At 51.6% G+C, this 20,937-nt stretch overlaps 1 protein-coding gene across 4 annotated transcripts in view; it reads right to left on the bottom strand.

Annotated features, from left to right (window-relative positions):
• Positions 1-860: 860 nt before the first annotated feature.
• The window catches only part of ADCK1 (aarF domain containing kinase 1), a 120,209-nt gene continuing 100,132 nt past the window's right edge, over positions 861-20,937 (bottom strand). For 3 of the 4 annotated variants that reach the window (XM_032846236.1, XM_032846237.1, XM_032846239.1), the window contains 4 exons: positions 10,007-10,156; positions 8,618-8,815; positions 3,344-3,537; positions 863-1,990 (listed from right to left, as the gene is read on the bottom strand). In XM_032846236.1, coding sequence (XP_032702127.1) covers positions 1,819-1,990; positions 3,344-3,537; positions 8,618-8,815; positions 10,007-10,156 — 714 coding nt within the window. In that variant the 3' untranslated portion in view covers positions 863-1,818. Of the gene's footprint in view, positions 1,991-3,343; positions 3,538-8,617; positions 8,816-10,006; positions 10,157-20,937 lie in introns of all 4 variants that reach the window. The other variant, XM_032846238.1, reaches the window with a different exon arrangement.

Raw genomic sequence — 20,937 nt, 5'->3', positions numbered from 1 at the left:
CCTCTCTGAGCCTTGATTCCCATTTCTATAGGATGAGATTCATGACCCTTTCCCCTCACAGAGCTGGTGGGACAATTCAATGATGTAACTTATTTACAAAGAGCCCAGCACGGTCTCTCCCGGAGGAAGACACTCAAAAATCATCTACTAACTTCCCTCCTACTTTCAAATTGCCCTATACCCCAAACTCTCTCAGGTTCTCTGTCCTGGGTGGGTTCCCTGGTTGTTAACTGTCCTGGGTGCTGGGCTCACTGGCAACATGCTGGTGTTTTAGAACCCAGGGCAGCAGGAAGCCAACCATTACACTGAAAGTGAAAAGCAAGTAACCATTACCTTGAACAAAAAGGACATTTATATTTACTTCAGTGGCTATAAAAGACACCATAAAATATAATATGCAGCATGTATCCTCATGATTAATAACAGATCTTGCAAATTATTCTCTCAGGTCTCTGGGTGCATCCAACTGGTCACCAAGAACAATTAATTCTTTTAGGAAATAAAGGGATTGCAAATCATCTCTGGTCAGTGGAAAATCTGCTTGTTGTATTGGGAATAAAGAGAAGAGGAGGCTCCAATTTGGCAGTTTCCTGTCCCTGTGAATGAGGTGAAGTAAGATCAGAGAGACTCAAATACAATGACTGTCTGTGAGCTCAGTGATAGGAGGACCTGCCGAATATGGGGTCTCTTGGGCACCTGGAGTGACAGCAGGAATTCGGGGAAGTCCCAGGAACAGGAGCGGATGAGTGAGTGGGGGCGGGGCAGCTCTGGCAGGTGCAAGGGGTGGAAACATGGAGCCCAGACAGGCGACAAGGAAATTTCAGAGTGGAAGCCAACCCACAGTGGTTGAGACTTACACTACAGTCTCCAGGACGGTGGCGTCAAATGATGAACCCAAAGCAGGAAGCGAGGAGTAGAACAAAGCCAGCTCACAGCGAATGTGGTGAGAACCCAGGGAAACCCAAGTCCGAGGTTTCAGCAGAGCCTCTGAGTTGCTGGCCCTGAACTGAGTCGGGCTTCTTAACTTCTCCAAAGTCTCAGAGTCTTAGAAAGGAAGAAACACCTACAAGGGGCAGGAAGTGATCACACAGGGAAAGGCTGGAAGGATGACAGGGGCCAGGTGCCAAGTAGAACACAGTGGCCCACAGCATCCAGGCCCACTCTTACCTAACAGCCAATGTGGATTCACTCCCCATCTAGAATAAAAATCCCAGCAACAAAGCCCTTCTCTGTAATCCTGAAGGGATTTTTATTGAAACACAGTACATAAAACATCTGAGTGGTCACCATAATAGCAGTGAACTCATGCCTCAGATGCCAAGCCACCTTGCTCAGGTATGACACCTCTGGGAGCGACAGGGCAAGGAGAGGGAATCCATTCCGAGCAAGCTCAGAAACTCTACTCTCTTTCAACAAAATCAAACCTCCCATCAGTTAAATATAGAAATTCATGTAGGAAGTCAGTGGGATTCATGGTCCATCCTGAAAGGAGGAATGGTTACCGGAAGTAAGGGGACATCCAGCCCAATGGCGCCCACCAGGAGTGGGAAACACTGTGTATGCCATCTCCCTGGATAAGGAGAGAAACTTCTTGCATAGGACAGCTTGTGTAGCCTATGAGACAAGGGTCACAGTTGAGGAGAGGGATTCTGAGGGTGGAGTATAATGGTGCCACAGACAATGACTGTGGGGCTCCAGGCTACCATGTGACAGACACAGGGCACCTAGGTGGAGACATGACAGAAGAGTGAAGAGTGAAAATTCCACTTGCCCGCCACAGAGTCACCCTGGAAAGGGAAAGGGGGACAGCAGATCCGCTCAGTATGAAGTGGGCAACAGCCGGCAGAGTAGGGCCAAGACCCAGCTGGCCAACCTCAATCCCTTCACACGCAGAATGAGTTCATGAAGGTCAATCTGCCATAAGTTGAAGGCTTCTCTGAAAGAGATCTGTGTCCTTCTGAAGAGTGAGCGGCTGTTCTTCTTCTTGTGCCTGTAGGAGGGACAAGAAGGAAGGAGAGAACAAGAGATAAATGAGGAAGAAGCACTCATTACCACTTAGAACAATGGAAGATCATGGCTTAGCCTACTCACCAGACCCCCGCCCTAGTGGGTGACTCCTGGTTAAGTGATCCTAGCACTGCCCACCCAGCCACCAGAGGAACTCAACTACTCCATAGGAGCTTTCCAGATAAGTGGAATGAACAAAAGCAGCTGTTTCACAGGGCATCAAAGACCTAGAGGACCCATTGGGTAGAACATTCCAATGTTTCCCTTTTTCTGTATGTTTAGTAAATATATGCCAATCCTGAACCTCCCAAACCCAAATATGAAAGCTTTCCCAAACTTTCTGAGGCTAAAGCACCTGGAAACTAGGTCAGGTGGTCCTGAGAGGCTAAGCCCAGTATGGAGTCAGCCCACAGCTCAATTCCTTCTGCACTAACAAAAGGACGGGATGGAAATTGGTGTTTATGTTAATGACCCATTTAAGACCTCATTTCCAGAACCCTCAAAGGAAGAATAAATCATGTTCAGCCCTTTTGTGCAGTCTATTTTGCTATAATCTAACTCAATATTTGATCATGGGTGCAGGAGATATGTGGCCAACGCTCCCTTCACCAGACACTTTGCCAGAACGAAACACTCCCTGCACAGGATGGATAGCATCTGACCCCAGTCTCGGGCTCCCCTCTCAGATGAGAAAATTCAGCCAGGGCATGGCCCTTCCCATGTATCTGCACACTCAGGAAAAAGGGCCTAGAACCCTCACTTCTCCAGCATTATCTCCCTGAGGAAGCACCCTCCTTCCCTCACCAACACTCTAAAGGTCCCGAGATATCTAAAAAGGTCTGAGATCCCCCGTGAGCCTGCTGGCAACACTCCCGAGTCGCGGCCACACCTGCGAGGAAAGAACATTGGCCTTGCAGCTTAGTCAATGCTGGGGAGAAAGGTCCTGGGACCAGTTAGAGATGGGATGAACATCAGGATTCCCAGTCCAGTGGACACTTGGGTGGGACCGAGACTCTCAGAAAATGTTTCAAAATTTACTGAGGATAAGAATCGCCTGGAAAGCTGAACTAGGAGGGTGATGTCCCAGAACCCACCAATCTGACAAAGTTACAGGTAGCTCTCTGGACCACTCAAACACACGGCCCAGAACCAGGGACTTTGCTGGAGTCATTTCCCGTCCTAAACTCTTCCTCCAGAGGGAGCTGGCAACTGGGGACCTCAGGCAGGGCCCTAGGGACTGGTGGGAGAAAGTGGAGGTAACCGGGACTGCCCCCCCCAACTAGTGGGGCAGGCAAGGAGAGCTGGGAGGGGAAGGGAGGCTGGAGCCCGCACTCACGCGGCCAACGCCCTGATGCAGCAGCGTGCCATGTTCAGGAAGGAGCTGGCGCTGGCCCGGGTGCCCAGGGCGGCCTCGATGCCGAGGAGCAGGTCGTTGGTCTTGAAGAGGAGCAGCATCTGGCGGGGCACGTGGTTGAGGAGCTGGCTGATCTGGGGGAGGTAGTTGGCCGCGTTGTTGCGGATCTCCGCATCCTGAAGCAGCAACAGAGAGACAGACGTGGAGAGTTGGAGTGGACAGTGGGGCCCAGGGCGGTAGGTGTCAGGGCAGCCTGGGGCGAAGAGGCCACAAGGACCCTCCAGGAGGTAGCTCCCAGCACAGCTGCCTCAGCACCGCCAGGAACCTCCCCCGGGGGGAGCTCAGCACAAGGGGCTCTGCAGTCCAACAGACGTGGAGGAGACACCTTACCCCAGCTTCTGAGCAAGCCCTAGACACAGGACAAGAACACGTCAGCAAGGCCCCTTGCCGTCCCCAGCCCCCCGCGGTCACCAGCACCCTTGCTCCAGGTCCACAAGCCTGTACGGACTGGGGCAGGAAGTCAGCTTCCTCCCCAACCCCTTGCTGAGGCTGGACTTAGCCAGTCTTTCAGCCCAGGGCTCACCTGTGTTACTCTCCAAGGCCTCTTCCACTTGCCACCAATTTCAGGCCGGGCTTAGAAGGAGCCCCGGGAGCTGGTATCTGCTGAATCATGTCCCCCATCCCTTCAGCCAAGCCCAGGCTGGTGGAGTTCACAGACCTGAGCTCCTGACCCCAACCCAGCTCCATACCCTGCCTGACTCTGCACCCCACCAGACCTTCCCAAAGCCCCTGCTGCCCACACAGCCACTGCCCATCACTGTCTCTATGCTGGAGCCCATCTCAGCTGGCCCAGGGCTGTAGGTCCCAAGACCCAAAGAGCAGGAGCCAGGGCTAGCCCTTACCCCCACCTTTGTGTCTGAGCATGAGGTCTGGCCTCCCACCCTTCCCTGTCCCTGAACTCTGCAAGACTCTGGGCAAATAACGGCCCCCAGACAGAGCCCTGAGCACGACAGTACACCTCTGACCTCTTTTCTGTCCCCAGAGAAAATGCTTGCGGGAATTAATTCATTTGAACCTTACGACAACCCTATCAGGCAAGTGTATCACCCCCATTTGAGAGGAGGAAACTGAGGCACTGAGAAGTTAGACAACCTACCAATGGGCCACAGCTACTAAGTGGTGAATCGGGATTTGAACTCCTGCAGTCTGGCTCCCAAGCCCACGCCCTCACCACCAGGCTCTACTGCCTCTCACCTCACAGTGCAACTGTGACCCTGGGTAAGTCCTTTCACCTCTTCTAACCCGATGTCCTCATCCAAACACTGGAAATGCTCAGACCCTCTGTGCCCACCTCCCAGCAGGACCAAGAGGATCAGCAGAGATAAGGAATGGGGAGATGCTTGGTGCTAATCGAAGTCACAAGAGGGGCCCAGCAGTGCTGCCAGAGGTTTCCCCACGTGGCCGCCTTCTGTAACACAAGCAGGACTCTCAGCCCTTTCCAGAACACATGTGTGCTGCTGATAACTGAGTTGCTGTGAAACTCGAAATGTCCCTCAGGCAGGAGCTATCAGATTGGAGCATCTGAACACGAAGCCAGACGCTGAGGCTGCTGTCTCCCCGCCGCCTTCCACCACAGCTGTGGGTCAGCCTGCCTGAGGGTTACGGCCAGATCAAGGCTTTGCTCACCACAGGGACGCCTTCCGCAAAGTTGGGACTGGCCTGGAGACAGTCCCTCTCAGCAACTCTCAGAGCAAAGGCAGGCACCTGTACCCAGCCAGACTCCCTCTAGGGGGCATCTCCTCGAGCTCGGACTACCCCGATGGTGGCTGCCTGAAGTAGACCCCATTGGGTGCCTACTCAACAGTCATTCCCCATTCTCCTCTGACAAATGAACCCCATTTTTGTTCACTTGACCCCTTGGGGCTGTGCTCTTCAGGGAGGCAAAGCCTCTCCGTAGCCCCAGGGGGGGATCTTGATTGATCTCGGCCATTGTCAGCTCTGAGCACAAGGCCTCTGCCAAGTGATTGGCTCAGGCATGGACATGAGACACAATTCTGGCCAATGAGACCAAGGTGGAGTCTGTCGGGGGACTTTTGGGAAAGGTTTTCCTGTTTTTAAGAAACAATATATGAGAAGAAATGGCCCCTAATTCCCACCCCTGGACATCAGGGAATAAAAGTATAAAGCTTGGAACTCTCCCAGAAGAACCCTAAGAGTCAGCCCAAAGCCCAGAGCTTCTGATCAGCTCAATTAACCAGGCTGGACCCACTCACCTCCAGGCATCTTGCTATGGACAGAACAGATGCCTAAATGTTTATGCCATTTGTAGCTGGGAAACATCTTCCCTGACACAATGCTGAGGGGTCCCCGCATTCTCAATGAGACTAAGACTCAGAAAAACCGAGCCCTTACATCTCAGAGACTGAACTGGGGCTGGCCTGCAGTGGCCAAGTTTATTCTCTCACTGGCTTTTTGTCCAAAGTGAGCAACTAGAGTCCATGTCTGCAGAACCTACTTGAACACCCCTCTGTTAGAGATGGTCCCAGGACTGCAGGGACCTTATAGAAAGACATTCAAGACAGGATCCTTGCCTCCCAAGTACTCACCAACTAGCTGGAGAAGTCACACAAGGACACAAACAGCTCCTCCTCGAGAGAGTCTACAGTGCACGCCCATGAGTGATACAAGAATTAAGGGGCCACTTTTGGCAAAGATGAAGAGGAGAGACTTCCTGGCTGGCGCTACGGACTGCACTGTGTCTCTCCCAGACCACGATGTTCAAGTCCTAATCCCAGTGTGACTGTATTTGGAGACAAGGCCTTTAAAGGGGTAATCAAAGTGAAGGGACTTCATAAAGGTGGGGTCCTAACCCAACAGGACTGATGTCCTTAGGAAGAGAGAAAGAGACCAGGAGTGTGTCCACAAAGTAGAAAGGCCATAAGAGAACATAGCAAGAAGGCAGCCATCTGCAGGTCAGGAAGAGAGGCTGCACCAGAAATCAACCCACCAATGACTTGGTCTTGGACTTCCAGCCTCCAGAACTGTGAGAAAATAGATTTCTGTTGTACAAACCCACCTAGCTAGCGGTGTTCTACCAGCAACCCAGGAAGACTAACATGGTAGCATTTCTGCTGGGTCTTTATAAATGAGCGAAAATGCAAAATAAGATCCTAACTTGGTTAATGAAAACACGTACCGTACACTAAATACCTTCTGTGCGCCGTGCGATTGTGTCCATCCCTGAGGCTTTACATACCACGTACATGCTGAGGACTCCCAAGTTTATGTCCTTGAGCTCCAAGCTTTTCTGCCCACGATGCCCCCATGTGAATGTTCTAACTCCTGCCTCCCACCCCCCAACTATGTCATTCCCAAAGTCTTCCCTGTGCCAGGAAGTAGCTCCCCTACCCTATAACTCACCTCAAAAAGGTGTGATGCAACTCTGACCCCTCCCTCTGCCTCCTCTCTACACCCAAGTTGACAGAAGAGCCTCTCAGTCTTGCATCCAAAGCAGTAAGGCTCATCCGCTTCCCTCCACCTCCTCTGCCTTTAGCATGGTCTGCGCCCCCATCACCTCCCAGCCTACCCACCAACTGCCCCGCTGCTCATCTTGTACCCTCCAGATACTTAAAATAACAACTCTGAGCACACTCTTCTCCTGCTTGAAACCTGTCAAAGGCTTTGCTTTGTACTGAGAACTATTCCAAACTTCTTCCCATGGCTTGGGAGGCCCCATGCGAAGGCCCCTCTGCTCAGTACCCCAAATTCTTCTCGTTCCAGCACCTACCTCTCCACACTCCAGATGGTGCCAACACTTTCTCTCCCTGTCCTGGCATATCTTGTGCCCTCTGCCTGGAATGCTTTCTCCAAGCTCTGCCTGAGGCTGCTGCCTTCCTTGTCCTCCAGAATCCTCAGCAAGTTCTCTGAGCACCCAATCTACAGCCCTCCCCCCATTACTCACCCTGCCTGTTGCCTCCAGTGTCTGCAACCTGCAATTATTCCATTTACCTGTTTCTTCGCTTGTTTACTGTCTGTCTCCCTCAAGCACAGTGTACATCATGGAAGGCCTGTCTGTCTGTTCATCATTGGATCCCCACCACTGGGTCTCGGTTCCAGCAAAAACAAATGTTTGTTCGATGAACAAATTTCAGGAACCATAGGGAGGCACTTTACATACATTATCAATAAAACAGAAACTATCATCCCTATTTAACAAAGGAGGGAGATGGTCTCTCTTCTGAGATATCAAGCTTTAAAGCTTGGGGCTGCTGGCAGTAATCATGGCCACCAAGCTTGCTAGGGAATGATGTACGTTTGCAGGAAAGCAGAGCCAAGAGATGGTGAGAGGTGGTCTCTTTGTGACATTGTTTAAGACTCTATCCAACCATTCCTTAAGGCCCTCATCACAAAGCAGCTTACAGGGGAGGACTACAAGGCTCAGAGATGTGATGAGAACCATCTAAGGTCATGCCAGCAGGAAAAGCAGGAGCTGGAACTAGAACCCAGTTCTATCTGACTGCACAAGTGGGACCTGTCCCTTGCGGTGAGCCCGGGCCCGGGCCTCGGCAGAGTCTAAGTGGTCCCCACGTGGCTATGGGCAAGTCTGCACGGGTCTGGCACAGGGTAGGACTGGGAAGATAAGCCAATTCCAAGACAGAATGAAGAGTCTGGGAAGGAGGTGGCTGGGAGTACAGAGAGGAGGGGCTCCTGGACCAGTCTCAGCCCAGGCTCCATGGGATTCTTGTCTAGATCCAATGGAGAATGAGCTACAGAGAGAGACTGAAAAAGCTATTTGCCACACACTCAGGGAGGACAATGAGGCAAGTGGCTCAGTGCCGTATGAGGAACTGAGGTGCCCCCCGCAAGTAGGGAGGCATACAGGAAGTTTGCAAGGGGCACAGAGGAGCCCGACTTACTGATGAGACAGTCCCTGGGGATTCCCGAAAGTCCTAGAGGAGAACTTAGTGGAAGCCTGAAATCTTGGGTTAGAGCAAAAGCCACAGCAGTGTGGATTACATGGTTACCATGAGTGGGTTGCTGAGGCCAGGGAGGACACAGTGAGACACTGTTCCCTCTCCCTCCTTGCATCCAGGAATGCTTCTCCTCCAGGAGATCTCCACTGTTGCCCACTGCCCCACGGCCACAGCCCACCAGCCCAGAACCCCAGACCCTGGACTGGACAGGGTCCAAAGGCCACCCCTGGCCCTACCCCTCGCATTCAAGAGAAGGCAAGGCCAGGACGGGACCGCCACCTACCTCTGTGGCAGTGACCGGGGCTTGGCCAATGCCCCTGTTGACGGAGTCCCAAGACCGGGCAGTCAGCATGCAGGCAAACAAGGGGTAGAGATCCCCGGCCCCCAGGCGCTGGCTGTACTTCTTCACCTTCTCCATGTCAGTCCAGATCAGCGACTGCCAGAGGCGGCAGTAATCCAGGCGGAACTCATCGGTGAGCACCTGTGGTGGGGAGCCGTGTGGCAGGACCTGAGCCTCCTGTCCCCATGGGAGACCTAGCCCCTAGTTGGTGTGACACTGCGAAGGGGGACTGTTGAAGACCAGAGCCCCTCTGCATGATCCGCTTCTCCCCCAAAGGTCAGCCATCCCTGAGGGTCCAAAGTGAAGGCTACTGTTTGGCCAGCCTCGGTCCTGAGTGGTGACGGTCACTAACTGCCCACCAAAGCACACTCCCTGCCTCCCTCCTAGTTAGGTGCAGTGCTCTGCCTGACCTCCAACCAACGCAACGTGGCAGAACCCCATGTTCAGCTCCTGCAAACCTTCCCATGCGTGCTCCTCCAAGCCCTCACCGATGCTGGAGGATGAGGAGACCACACCCAGGGAAGCCCAGCGGCAGAGCCTCAGTCAGCCCCTGCCTGCTGACACCTCCATCTACCCAGGACAGGTCTGTGAACGAGCAATTAGACATCTGTTGTGCCTGGGCGATCACACGTGTGAGGGTTGTGTGACAGCAGCTAGCCTACCTTAAACTCATGTCCCCATTCACTGAGCCTTTCAAAGTGGCCAAGATTTGGGGAGATGAGATCAGGGCTCTGAGGGGAAGAGCAGGAGACCACTGGGAAAACCTCTCCAGGACCATCTGCTGTGGACTCAAAATAGGCCCTGGGTCCAGGCATTGGCATTGAACTTTGCAACTTCCAGGCAGGAGCTCATGGCTCATGCGGACCAGATGAGTTCCAAGTTCCAGAGGACAGAGGCCAGGCCCATCGAGCCCCTACCAGCTCTGGGCCCCCTTTCCCACTGCACGTTACCTCCTCCCCGGGGCTGAGTGACCCCCTTCCCCTGAAGTCCCAGCTCATCGAAGGGCAGCTTACTTTCCAGCAGGCTGGACCGGGCTTCCCAGGGAAGCACGGTGTTTACAGCTGACAAAGCACCCACACAGCCCCAGGCACCTCCCTGTCTACTTCCACTGCAGGTGGTAAAGGAGGTAACACCAACCTTATTGGACTGGAGACAGCTCGTGGACAGGACTTGCACAAAATGGCAGCCCTAGGGGCAGGGTAGGGTAGGGCCTCTCCATCCACCCTGGCTCTCTGCCTCCTGTGTCTGTGGCCAATCGGGGAACTGAGCAAGCTCCAATCCCAGGCAGGCCCAGAGACCCTGGGGTGGCCAGGTGGGAATGGTGTCTCCTACCTGGTAGAGCCCATGGTCCAGCAGGACTACCTCCGCCTTCCCTGTGCCTGGGCATTTCCGCACCAGCACGTTGCCAGGGTGGGGGTCACAGTGCACGAAGCCATTGACAAAGATCATCTCACTATACATCTTGCCCAGGTGGCGTGAGATCTGAAAGAGGAGGGACATGGGTGGGAGTTAGGCCGCATTAACACCTGTCTTGGAGACTTCGACTTTGGCCCCTGAATCCAGTCACTTTCAAGAGGAAGGCTGGGTGGGCCTGGGCGGTCATGGCAGGAATGATGGCTTGTGATCACACAGTTCTTGAGTTTAAGACAGAAGTTCAGTTCTAACCCCAGTTCTCAACATCAGCTGCATGTAGGGTCACCTAGAACTCAGAAGTGTTGGAGGTCAGCCCCAGGCATCAGCATCCGTTGTCAAGTTCCCGAGGTGATTGTAATACACAAGGTAGAACCACTGCTTCTAGCATTTCTGGAGACTGTAACTCCCACCCCAACCCCCACCCTCTACTCTTTCCAGATCCTTCTCTTTCTTATTCTCTTCCCAATCTCATCATTTTCTCCCCAAAGCTGAGGATGGGCTGGAAAGCTGGGGTGGGAGTGGGGTCATCCCAACTTCCCCTTCTCCGAAGAGCAAGGCTAGGGGGGTGGGCTGTGAGTGAGGGATACAGGCCCCCAGCACTCCCTAGGCCTGTCCCACCAGCTCCAAGGCAGGCCCAGGAGGAACCAGAGTCACAAGCCCTGCTCCCCTCTCCCTCAGGCCCCTTTCCCTTCGCACCTCCCCGTCAGAGCCTAATGCTAATCTGATTTATGAGGTCTGCATAGAAGAAATGACACTGAGAGGCCATTTAAATCATCCTGTCACTGCTGCCCTCCCTGCCGAGGCAGTCTTCTTATCTCTACTCTCTTTTTATTAAAGCTAAAAGCCTCTTCCCAGCTAGGGAACAGCTGCTGAATAGCGCCAGACCTGGGCCCACAGATGGTCTGTCAATGGGTTTCCAGAGGACAAAGAGAAGCTCAACTCACAAAGCTGACACCCCAGGACACATTCTGCCCTTGACACTGCTCTCAGTCCCTGCCGGAACCCATGGTCCCTACTGAACATATCCCAGCCAGAGGAGAGGAGCTGGGGTCCATGGGTGGTGCAGGAACCCTGGAGTAGGGTCTTAAAATGAAGGCTCAGTTCCTTTGCTTGGCCTATAAAGCCCTGCACAATGAGGCCCAGCTTCCCTCCCTGGTCTCATCTCGCACCATCATGATGCTATGGCCACCTCTGCTCTTTTTCTCTTCTCCCATGGCCCTGTGCTTTCCTACCTCAGGGCCTTTGCACATGATCATCCCTCTGCCAAAAGCCTTTCTCCCATCTCCCCTTCACCTAGTTCACTCCTCTCTTCCTTCCCATCCTAGCTCAGCATCACCTCTCTGGAGAAGCCTTCCTTGACCTCCCAGCCTAGATGAGGTTCTCTTGCCACAAACTCTCATAGAACTCCATACTATTCTTTCATGAGGCGAGCACATTATTTGGGTCATTATTTGATTAATGACCACATAGCCCACTATTATAAGCTCCCAAGATGGCAGAGACTGGCTCTATTTTGTTAAACGGCTTTATTGGGGTATAATATACGTACTGTCAACCAGCTCTACGATGCATCCACTTAACCTATAACAGGCCAAACATGTGAATATAGGACTCCACCTTCAATATGAATGAGATCCTTGTGTTTTTTGAGATGCTGTGGTTCCTGTCTTGATGCTTATCCTGACTCCATGAATCTCCTCTGACCCGCAAAATAAATCTTTAAGAATAACCCCACTATAGCAATAGTCGACATCCTTGCATCGGTTTGAAAAGCAGGTACAATTATGATGCCCATTTTGCAGATAAGGAGCTGTGATTCCTCGAGGTTCAACTTACACAGGGCCACTGGGCTATACACAGAGCCAGGATTCGAGCCAGGTGTGACCCCACTGCCTCCCAGCAACCACGCTACTACCTACAGGCTCATGCCAACCTCTGCACTTCTCAAGTGAACCTTGTGACCTTAACAAGTTGCTTCTCTCAGCTTCAGTAAAGAGGTTGTCTGAATCCTGATACCTATCCGATGTTGCAGTAGATGAAATGAATGCCCCATACTCTCCAGGCCCTTGGAGAACTTTGCCCCAGGTCAAGTTCTCAACCTCGGGCTAAGATGTCATCTCCCCCAGGGCCACCATTTTCTGTTTCCTTGGAGAGGGGCCCAGCTAGAGTTGGTCCTGGTTGAGCCAGCAAGGGCCCTTTTGAGAAGCCCTTTTGTTAGGCCCTTTGGAGCTCCATGGAGCCATGCTCTGAAAGGCTGCATTTGCCAAACCAATTGCATTTATTAGGTAATAATTCATTTTTATTTGTCAAGGACGCATATAAGGTCCAAGCAGGGCTCATGATCAGCCCAAGATAAGCAGTACAGCCAGACTGAGCCGACAGAATGCCAGCCAACAGCAGAGAAATGACATTTCATTTAGTCTGGGCAGACCTGTCATGGGGAGATGTATGATCTCCCCTGAGCTTTCTGAAATACTGCTAATCGCTCTGGGCCCCCTATTACCACACTGAAAGATGGCCCCTAGGGGTCTGGGGACTCAGGATGGGGGAGCCCTTGCCCACAAGGAGTGAGCTGCTGCCAAAGGAGGGAGAGGTGCTGCTAACTGTAGCTCATACATACACAAGGAAAGCCGTCAAATGGCCTCCCCATTTCAACACCCCATCCAGCTGCTCCTACTTGGGTGTCTTGCCATTTGGGAGATGTTCCTGATGTTCACTTTAACCAGATTTCACCAACATAGATAGAGACAGCAGGCACAGACAAGAGGGAAAACCAGCTGAGGACGCCAGCTTCACTCTGACGCCATCTTGGTCCTGCCACCTAGGGCATGCCTGAGCTGGGGTCAAGTCACCTTCCTTCTCGGTCTGGGTCTACATTCCCTTGCTGTTAAGGGGGACTAATTCCATCAGCTCCACTTCCTCACAAAGTAACCTTGACATTCAAGGTCAAAACATCTGGGAAAGCACTTTATATACTATATACCATATAGATAGATATAGATATATGTGTATACACACACACACTATAAAGTACTTATATTACTACGTAAGACACACAAATGTGTTTATGTGTAAATGTGTTTATTGGTGGCTTATTATTTAAAACTTGGGGGAGTGGGAAATGTACCCAATATCACTTTCATCAAAGTGTAATTTTCAAAAAGTTAAAAATTTAACTCCTAAAAATATAGAATGAACACATGTCAAAGATTGTTTAATTCACCAATAAAGGAGAAAATAAGAAGGTAGAGCTGGTTCCGAGAATTTTGAAGGACTGCATATTTATGGGAATTTAAACAGGAATAAGAGACTAAGATTCCTGGATTAGATATAAAACTGGTTATTGTCTCACAGAGCAATAAGGAAATCGTAACCTCTGAGGTTATCTTTTCTACTGAGCAGGAATTATTTGCATCTCTACCAGATAAGATCTACAGGTTGACGTATGACTTCAGTCTGAGCCCTTAATTAATTGTCAATAGCAGAGTCAAACAAAAGTACATTCCCCTAGATATTAAAAAGCCCTGGTGGGCTGCCTGAACAATGCCCAAGAACGACTTTGAAAGGATACACTGCACACTCTTGGCCTTAATTCCTAAATTTTGGGTAATTTTTCTTCACATCTGTCAGAGTCCCAGTAAATAGCTTCTTGGAACCAATTTGCCCAGAGGAGGCAGCCAGCACCCTCCTACTCAGAGAGACACAGAGGATCCCAGAAGAAACCCAAGGCGATCACTGGGCGCACAACCCTCTCCCTCACCCCCGTTCCATAATAGTTTAGCTTTGTCTTGTGATTAAGAGCAAACATCTGTAAATTCTGCAATGAACATGGGGATGCAGATATGTCTTCCAGATACCGATTTCATTTCCTTCAGATATATACCCAGCAGGAACTGCAGAATCGTATGGTACTACCGTTTGTTATTTTTGGAGGAATCTCCACACTATTTTCCACAGTGGCTGACCCAGTTTGCCTTCCCACTAGGAAGGCACCAGCATTCTTCCTTCTCCACTTCCTCGCCAACACCTTTCTCTCTTAGCTTCTTGAGGACCATTCTAACAGGTGTGAGCTGATGTCTCCTTGGGGTTTTGATTTGCATCTCCCTGACGATGAGTGAGGTTGAGCACCTTTTCAGGTACCTGCTGGCTCCTTGTACATCTTCTTTGGGAAAATATCTATTCTGTTCCTCTAAAGCTGCCCATTGCCCTGTGACAGTAGCATCTGCATAAAGACAGGGGAATGCCAACGTCTTAGAATGGTATTAGCCAGTACTGGGGGCCAGGCACCATTCTGGGCACTTTCCATGAACTCATAGCCATCTTCTGTAGTAGACAGCTGAAGGAAGAATTAGAAAAAGGGAAAGCAGCTTGGTCACCCAGCCAGCAGTGAGTGAAACCGGGCTCCAAACCCAGGTGGCCCAGGTCCAGTGAACAGGCTGTCCACCACCCACTTTCTCCTGCCTCTCCACATGCACAGAAGCTCCTGCCTGGGGGCAGCGGCTGAAGAAAAACACTCTGAAGGTCCACAGGGCATCCAAGAAGGCATTCCATTTGGAGAAAAGGGTCTCAGAGGGAAATCCAGGACCACTCCTCTAACCAAAAAACTCACTGTTAACTAAAGCTATACTACAGCTCTTTATAGAAAAAAATTCAGTGACAAGTCTTCATGGTTCTGTGTAAAAACAATGTGCCATTCATGTAAGTGACTTCAGTAATTACACAATGCCTTCATTAAAAAAAAAAAAAAAGAGAGAGAAATCTATAAAAAGGTTGAGTAAAGAATTAATTTAGTAAATAATATTTAAATCAAGGAATTATTTTTGGATTTTTCTCAAAACTTGAATTGGCTGGAAGTGCTTTAATTATTCTATAATTGCATAGATTAATTTATTCCCACCCCCAAGGGAAAGTCTATTTATGTTCTTGGGGGTGTCGTGCAAGCAAGGCCAAGATCTCTCAAAGAAATAGGAGGTTGGTTGCAGGATATTAATAATCACATACGTATCCTGATGTTAAGTATAAAGAGGGTCATAATTCAAATTCTCCTCATCCTTCCGTCAGTTTACGGTCAGACTTCTTGAAGCACCGGAGCATGAAACGCCGGGATTTTACTCTTGGCCCTCACCCCCACCCCGGGAACTTCCCTGGGGATACATATACCTCAGATTACTTGCTGCTGCCCAGTGAGGCCAAATCCATTCATGGAGAGGGTCAATCTTGGACTCACCAACACGGAGATGAAATTCCCGAATGTGAAGGCGGGAACCTCTTCAACCACACACAGTGCTACAAGTGAATTCTAGGGAGCTGGGGAGTTACTCTAATTGTGGAGCCCGATGAAAGCTTCTCTGGGTTAGGCTTACAGTGGGACATCACTTGAGAGCCAGGACACAAGGCCAATAAGGGCTCCTCAGGCCTCCTGGCCAGACAGACTCAAAGCGTCACAGTGACCAGAGGCATGGGGTCCTAGGAGCCATGACTATGGAAGACAGTGAAGGAGGAGCTGTTGACACCTGACATCCCCTGCCTCGGGCAACAAGGCACTCCGGAGAAATACTTCTACCTGACCCGGGTCAGTATAAGAAATGGGGAAAGGGGGGTACCTGGGTGGCTCAGTGGCTTAAAGCCTCTGCTTTCGGCTCGGGTCATGATCTCAGGGTCCTGAGATCGAGCCCTGCACTGGGCTCTCTGCTCAGCAGGGAGCCTGCTTCCCCCTCTCTATATGCCTGTCTCTGCCTACTTGTGATCTCTGCCTGTCAAAATAAACAAATAAAATATTAAAAAAAAAAAAAAAGAAATGGGGAAAGGGTTTCTTCCCTACACGTTTCCTCTTTCTGGCAAGCGGGGCTGAGGGCTGGAAGTCCAACGTAATAACAACTTGTGTTGAGCACGTACTGGGGCCACTGCGCCCAACACTTCATGTTGCAGTCATCAAACACTCCCTTGGGTGTTTCTCCTGCCCCCCACTTTACAACAGGCAGCTGGGGCTTCAAAAGTGCGAATGGCTTCACCAAGACAGTATGGTTCGTAAGCAGCAGAGCCAGTACCAGAGACCCATTAGGCTGACTCCACTCCCAACACCCCTGTAGCTAGGGAAAGAAATCTCCAGGAGCCCATCTCGGGCACCAAGTTTTCTCGAACATCCCAGTGCTTCTCAAGATTTGGTCTGACGTGTTAATGGAGTTCTACATGAGGACGGTGGAGGAGATGTTTTGGTTCTAGAGATTTCGGTAAACAGGATCCTTCCTTCCTCTTCAGCTTTGCTCCCCTGGTCCTCTGGGCACCTTCTACCATGAAGCCAGAGGCCCATGAAGTGGGAGATGACACTGAGGAAAAGTAAGTGTGGTATTCAACACAGGGAGACCAGTGCCCGACTGCAGCATGGCCCTTACAGACCGAGGCCAGGGGTCACTATTCACTCAATCGAGGACCGCTGCTCATTTTCCACATCTACGTACCCAGGACAACAGAGGTAGGTGCAAAGGAGGGGGGCAAAGACGAGTCCCAGGAAGACATGCCTCTGCGAAGAACAACATCATGAATTATAAATGAGCTCACACGGGGCCTCCTGGGTGGCTCAGTCGGTTAAGCATCTGCCTTCCACTCAGGTCATGATCCCAGGGTCCTGGGATCGAGACCTGCATCAGGCTCCCTGCTCAGCAGGGAGCCTGCTTCTCCCTCTCCCTCTGCTTCTCCCCCTGCTCGGGCGCTCGCTCTCTCTCTCTCTCTCAAATAAATAACCTAAGAAATATAATTAATCAATTAATTAAATGATCTCACTTCTTCACAGCCTAAAGTCTACACAACTTCACAGCCTAAAGTCTACACAACGACCCTGTGAAGTAAGTATTGTTCAGACTCCGACGGCACAGCTGTGGACAATCACTCAGAGTTTAAGTGACTCATTCAGGGGTCCCTGGCCAGCAAATGGCAGAGCCAGGCATAACCTTCTGCCCCTCCTGCCCTGGCACCCAGCCTCCCCTTCTGCCAGGCTCACTCAGTGCACGCCTGTGACCAGCACTCACACAGAACGTGCACACACAGTAGATGCACGAGGAACAATGGCTGAAAGATACATCTGAGACCCTCCCGCGGCTCCCAGAATGACCCGGAATCAATTTTAAAACTTCTGGAAGGAGAGGTGCCTGGGTGGCTCAGCTGGTTAAGCAACTGCCTTTGGCTAAGGTCATCATCCTGAAGTCCCGGGATCGAGTCCCACAACGGGCTCCCTGCTCAGCAGGGAGTCTGCTTCTCTCACTGACCTCTCTCCTCTCATGCTCTTTCTCTCATTCTCTCTCTCTCCCAAATAAATAACATCTTAAAAAAAAAAAAAAAAAAGTACTGGAAGGAAGAAGCATGGCAAGGGCCTCTGGCTAAACATGGCCGACTGAACCCATGTGCTGACTCCACTCCCTCCCCGACCCCACAAGAAAGGTTAAAAGACACAAAGAGTAGAAAGAGCCCCCAGCAACAGAGAGAACAGACAGAAAGAGATGAGCAAGATGGCCTCTGCTCAGGAGGGGGACAGAGAGCTACTGAGACCTGGACCCTAGGCTGGCAAGCAGCGGTGGGGGAGGGGGGCTTGGTGCTTGCCCAAGCCCAGAGATGCTCAGCAACTGAAGGCCCCTGACACCTCTGAAAACCAGAGCTGGGGGTCTTGAAAAAGGAAGATTCATGGGAAGGCTTTCCAAGTATGAGCTGAACCCCTGGTCCCCACCCCACTCCCACCCCCACTGACTCAAGGCAAGATTTACTTCCTGGAGAGGTCAAAGGGTGGGCTCCGGAGGCCACACCACATACCAAGAGGGCCATCCCAAAGACAGGGGACTGAATCAAAGTCCAGCCAATGACCCCTAGAAGCCCCCTGCTCTCTTCCCCTGCTGGCCCCCAGGCGTCTCTTGCAAGCTCCCTATCTCTGAGCCTTCCCCAACTCTTCACAGAGAGCAGCAGGTGTCTGCCTACCAGACCCCCGTGCCCATCCCCACCTCCCCAAACTCCCAACCTGGTCACATTTCTCTCTAGCTAATTTCACACAAATTCAATTGGGCCTCAGCCCAGGCAGGGTCTTAAACACACACTCACTGAAATCCAATTAACCTTCGATAAAAGGTCTGCAATCGATAGTCGTCCTGTGGCTTGAGGAGGCTCCATCCGGGCTAGGAAAGCATGCTCCTGCTCGACCTTTACTTTTAATAAAATCAGTGACAGTCACTGTCACCAGTTCTTAATGTGACTGGCAAATATGATCACCAGGGCAGGTGCAGAGATTCAAACAAAAGAGGGCCCCCCCCAGGCTGTTGCCCCCCCCCCCACCCCAGACCTCATACTCCCTGGAGGAATGAGCACACTCGGGTTAGCGCTGCACGGTGTCTGGAGGCTGGCCTTGTGGCAGGTGGTTCCTGGACTCCAGTCAGTGTCTGAACCATCTGAAGAGTCTGTTAAAACACAGATTCTAGCAACATTTTCCACTCCAGATTCTGACGAGTCAGTCTGGGGTACAGCAGGAACTTGCATTATTAAATAAGCTCCCCCTGGAGACTGTGAAATAGATGGTTGAAGTCTTTGCTCCCAGCAAGCCAAGAATCACTGTTGTGTAAAATAGCCAAGCAGGATGTGCCCTTGCAGTCTAGCTAATCCACTGCCTTCAATAAGAAAATCAAGGCCCAGAGAGGGGGAGTGATTTGTCCAAGGTCACACAGCAAGCCACTGGCAGAACAGAGGCTGGAACTCAGGCTCTTGCCTCCCATCCTGGCACTTCTGTACCCAAGTCTTTGCATAGTGGCTACTTAGACTGGCCTTCGGGTCCTCACATGCGAGGCCCAGCGAGGCTGGAATGCTGCAGCGCAAGGAGGCCTCTTCGAAGTGGAGTGGGGCCAATTCAACAAGCGGTTGGAGGGGTCTAGAACTATCCCCACCCACCTGGAAAGCGATTCCTTTTACAGCCACTTCCTGAGCTTGGACTGCCACGTGTGGCAGCCAAGATGCCACTAAACACCCTGCCACCCAGGATATGGGGTGACATATTTGTCCCTTGTCACTTCCGGCTGTCCCATACTTCCCTCCTCAAGGAACACTCACAGACAGGCTGTCCTAAGGAGGGATTCTTCAATCCAGGGACAGCTCACTGAGTCCCACAGTCCTCAGGAGACTTTAGAACTCAGAAGTCTGTTAGAAGCCTTCAGCCAAGTGGAGTCTCCCGTACCTCCCCCTCCCTGGTCCCCACCCCCCTCCACACACACACCCACACTCATGCCCACTGGTCTTCCCTCAGGCCTGTGGCTCTGATGCCGCATGGTAAGAGACATAAAGATTAGTTTCTGTAAAGTCGGGCCTGTCCCCAGTCTTCTCCCAACCGGTGGTCAGCGATAGCCCAGTAGAGCACAGGGGCCACCCCCGCCCACTGCCCAGCCTGGGCTTTCTGCAGCAGTCTTTAATAACAACATCTCAGAATACCAAAGAGGCTCCCAGGTCATGCAAACCCCAGAAGCCAGGGCCAGGGGACTGAGGAATTATGTAATCGAGACAGTGTGGTACTATTGCAAGGATGGACCAATACACCAATGGAAGAGAACAGAGCTTCCAGAAAAGATCCTCAGGTGACTGATGACAAAGATGCCAGACCCAAAAGACTACACTGTGGGATTCCACTTCTATGGAGTTCAGTAGTGAGCGGAAGTGACGTCCTGCAACAGTCAAAAAGGCAAGTTTAGTGAGGGTGGGGAAGCCTGCCAGAGGGTTCGAGAGGATTCACATCTTTATCGGGCTGGGGATTACATAGTAGATCCATGTGAAAATGGTGAAGTACGCCATCAGGATCTGGGCGCTCCCCTCTCCAGGTCTCCAATTCTTCACCTGCAAAGAGAGGCACGAAGCCCTCCCTCCTAAGCTTGTAGTGGAGAAGGCGTCTGGCACACAGCTGGGCCGGTGGGAAACACTAACCATATAAAGAGGTAAAGGAGGAAAGGACAGGATCCAACGCCAGTAATAATCATGAAAACAACAATAATCGACTAACTCCCAGTCTGGAGCGCCAACCACACCCCACACGCTGCTCGTCTACTCCTCCCTCTAAAAGGGGAACAGCATCGTGTGAAATGGAAAAAACCATGTCTGACAGGAGTGCAAGGGAGAAGGGTTGCATTCAGTTAGCACTCGCGTGGTGGGCCGAGCTGCTCGGTCAGCACTGCTCCCCTTCTTCAGGGAATTATTGATGTGGCCATCACTTAGGAGTTGGGGGCGGGTGGGCTGGTTCCACGGCAGCCAGAGTCGGATCCCAATCCCCGGGAGGGGATGGAGAAGGTGGAGAAGCAAGGAGCCTCCGGCAGACCTGTGTTCAAAAGCTGAGCTCTGCCCCCGCTAGCTGTGTGAGGTTGGGCAAGTGGTTCAATCTCTCTGAGCTTTAGCTTTCTCACCCAGTCATGGGCTTATGGTCTCTCATCTCACCCTCGAGCTGTAAGGAATAGAGATTATGTTCGCCTTGTGCCTGGCACAGATTAGTCGCTTGTAATTATTATTATTGCTGTTATTGTTTTCCCCAAATCACTCTGATATCAGCCTGCCCCACCCTGCATGATCACAGAAAACAAAAAACCAGCACTCTGCCCCAGGCCTGCCTCCCAGAGGCTAACCCAGGGTGTGAGGCTGGCTGCTGTATTCTCCCCTAACTCATAGGATGTCCACTGAAAATCTGCTCTACCCAGAACGCAGGCCTCATGCGCCAGGGCGTTTAAAGAGGGCCAGATGAATGGGGTTCTCGGAGGGCAGCACCCTGCCCAGCTCCCGCAGACCTCCTCTGTCCCGGCTGCCCCTTGTCCCAGGCACCTCGTTCAGCCGTGAGAAGCAACTAGAGC

Source organism: Lontra canadensis, unplaced genomic scaffold, assembly GCF_010015895.1.
Source record: "Lontra canadensis isolate GAN:19392208 unplaced genomic scaffold, GSC_riverotter_1.0 scaffold173, whole genome shotgun sequence".
NCBI classification, from domain to species: domain Eukaryota; kingdom Metazoa; phylum Chordata; class Mammalia; order Carnivora; family Mustelidae; genus Lontra; species Lontra canadensis.
Note: the sequence above shows the minus strand (reverse complement) of the source record. Positions and strands in the feature narration are given on the sequence as shown.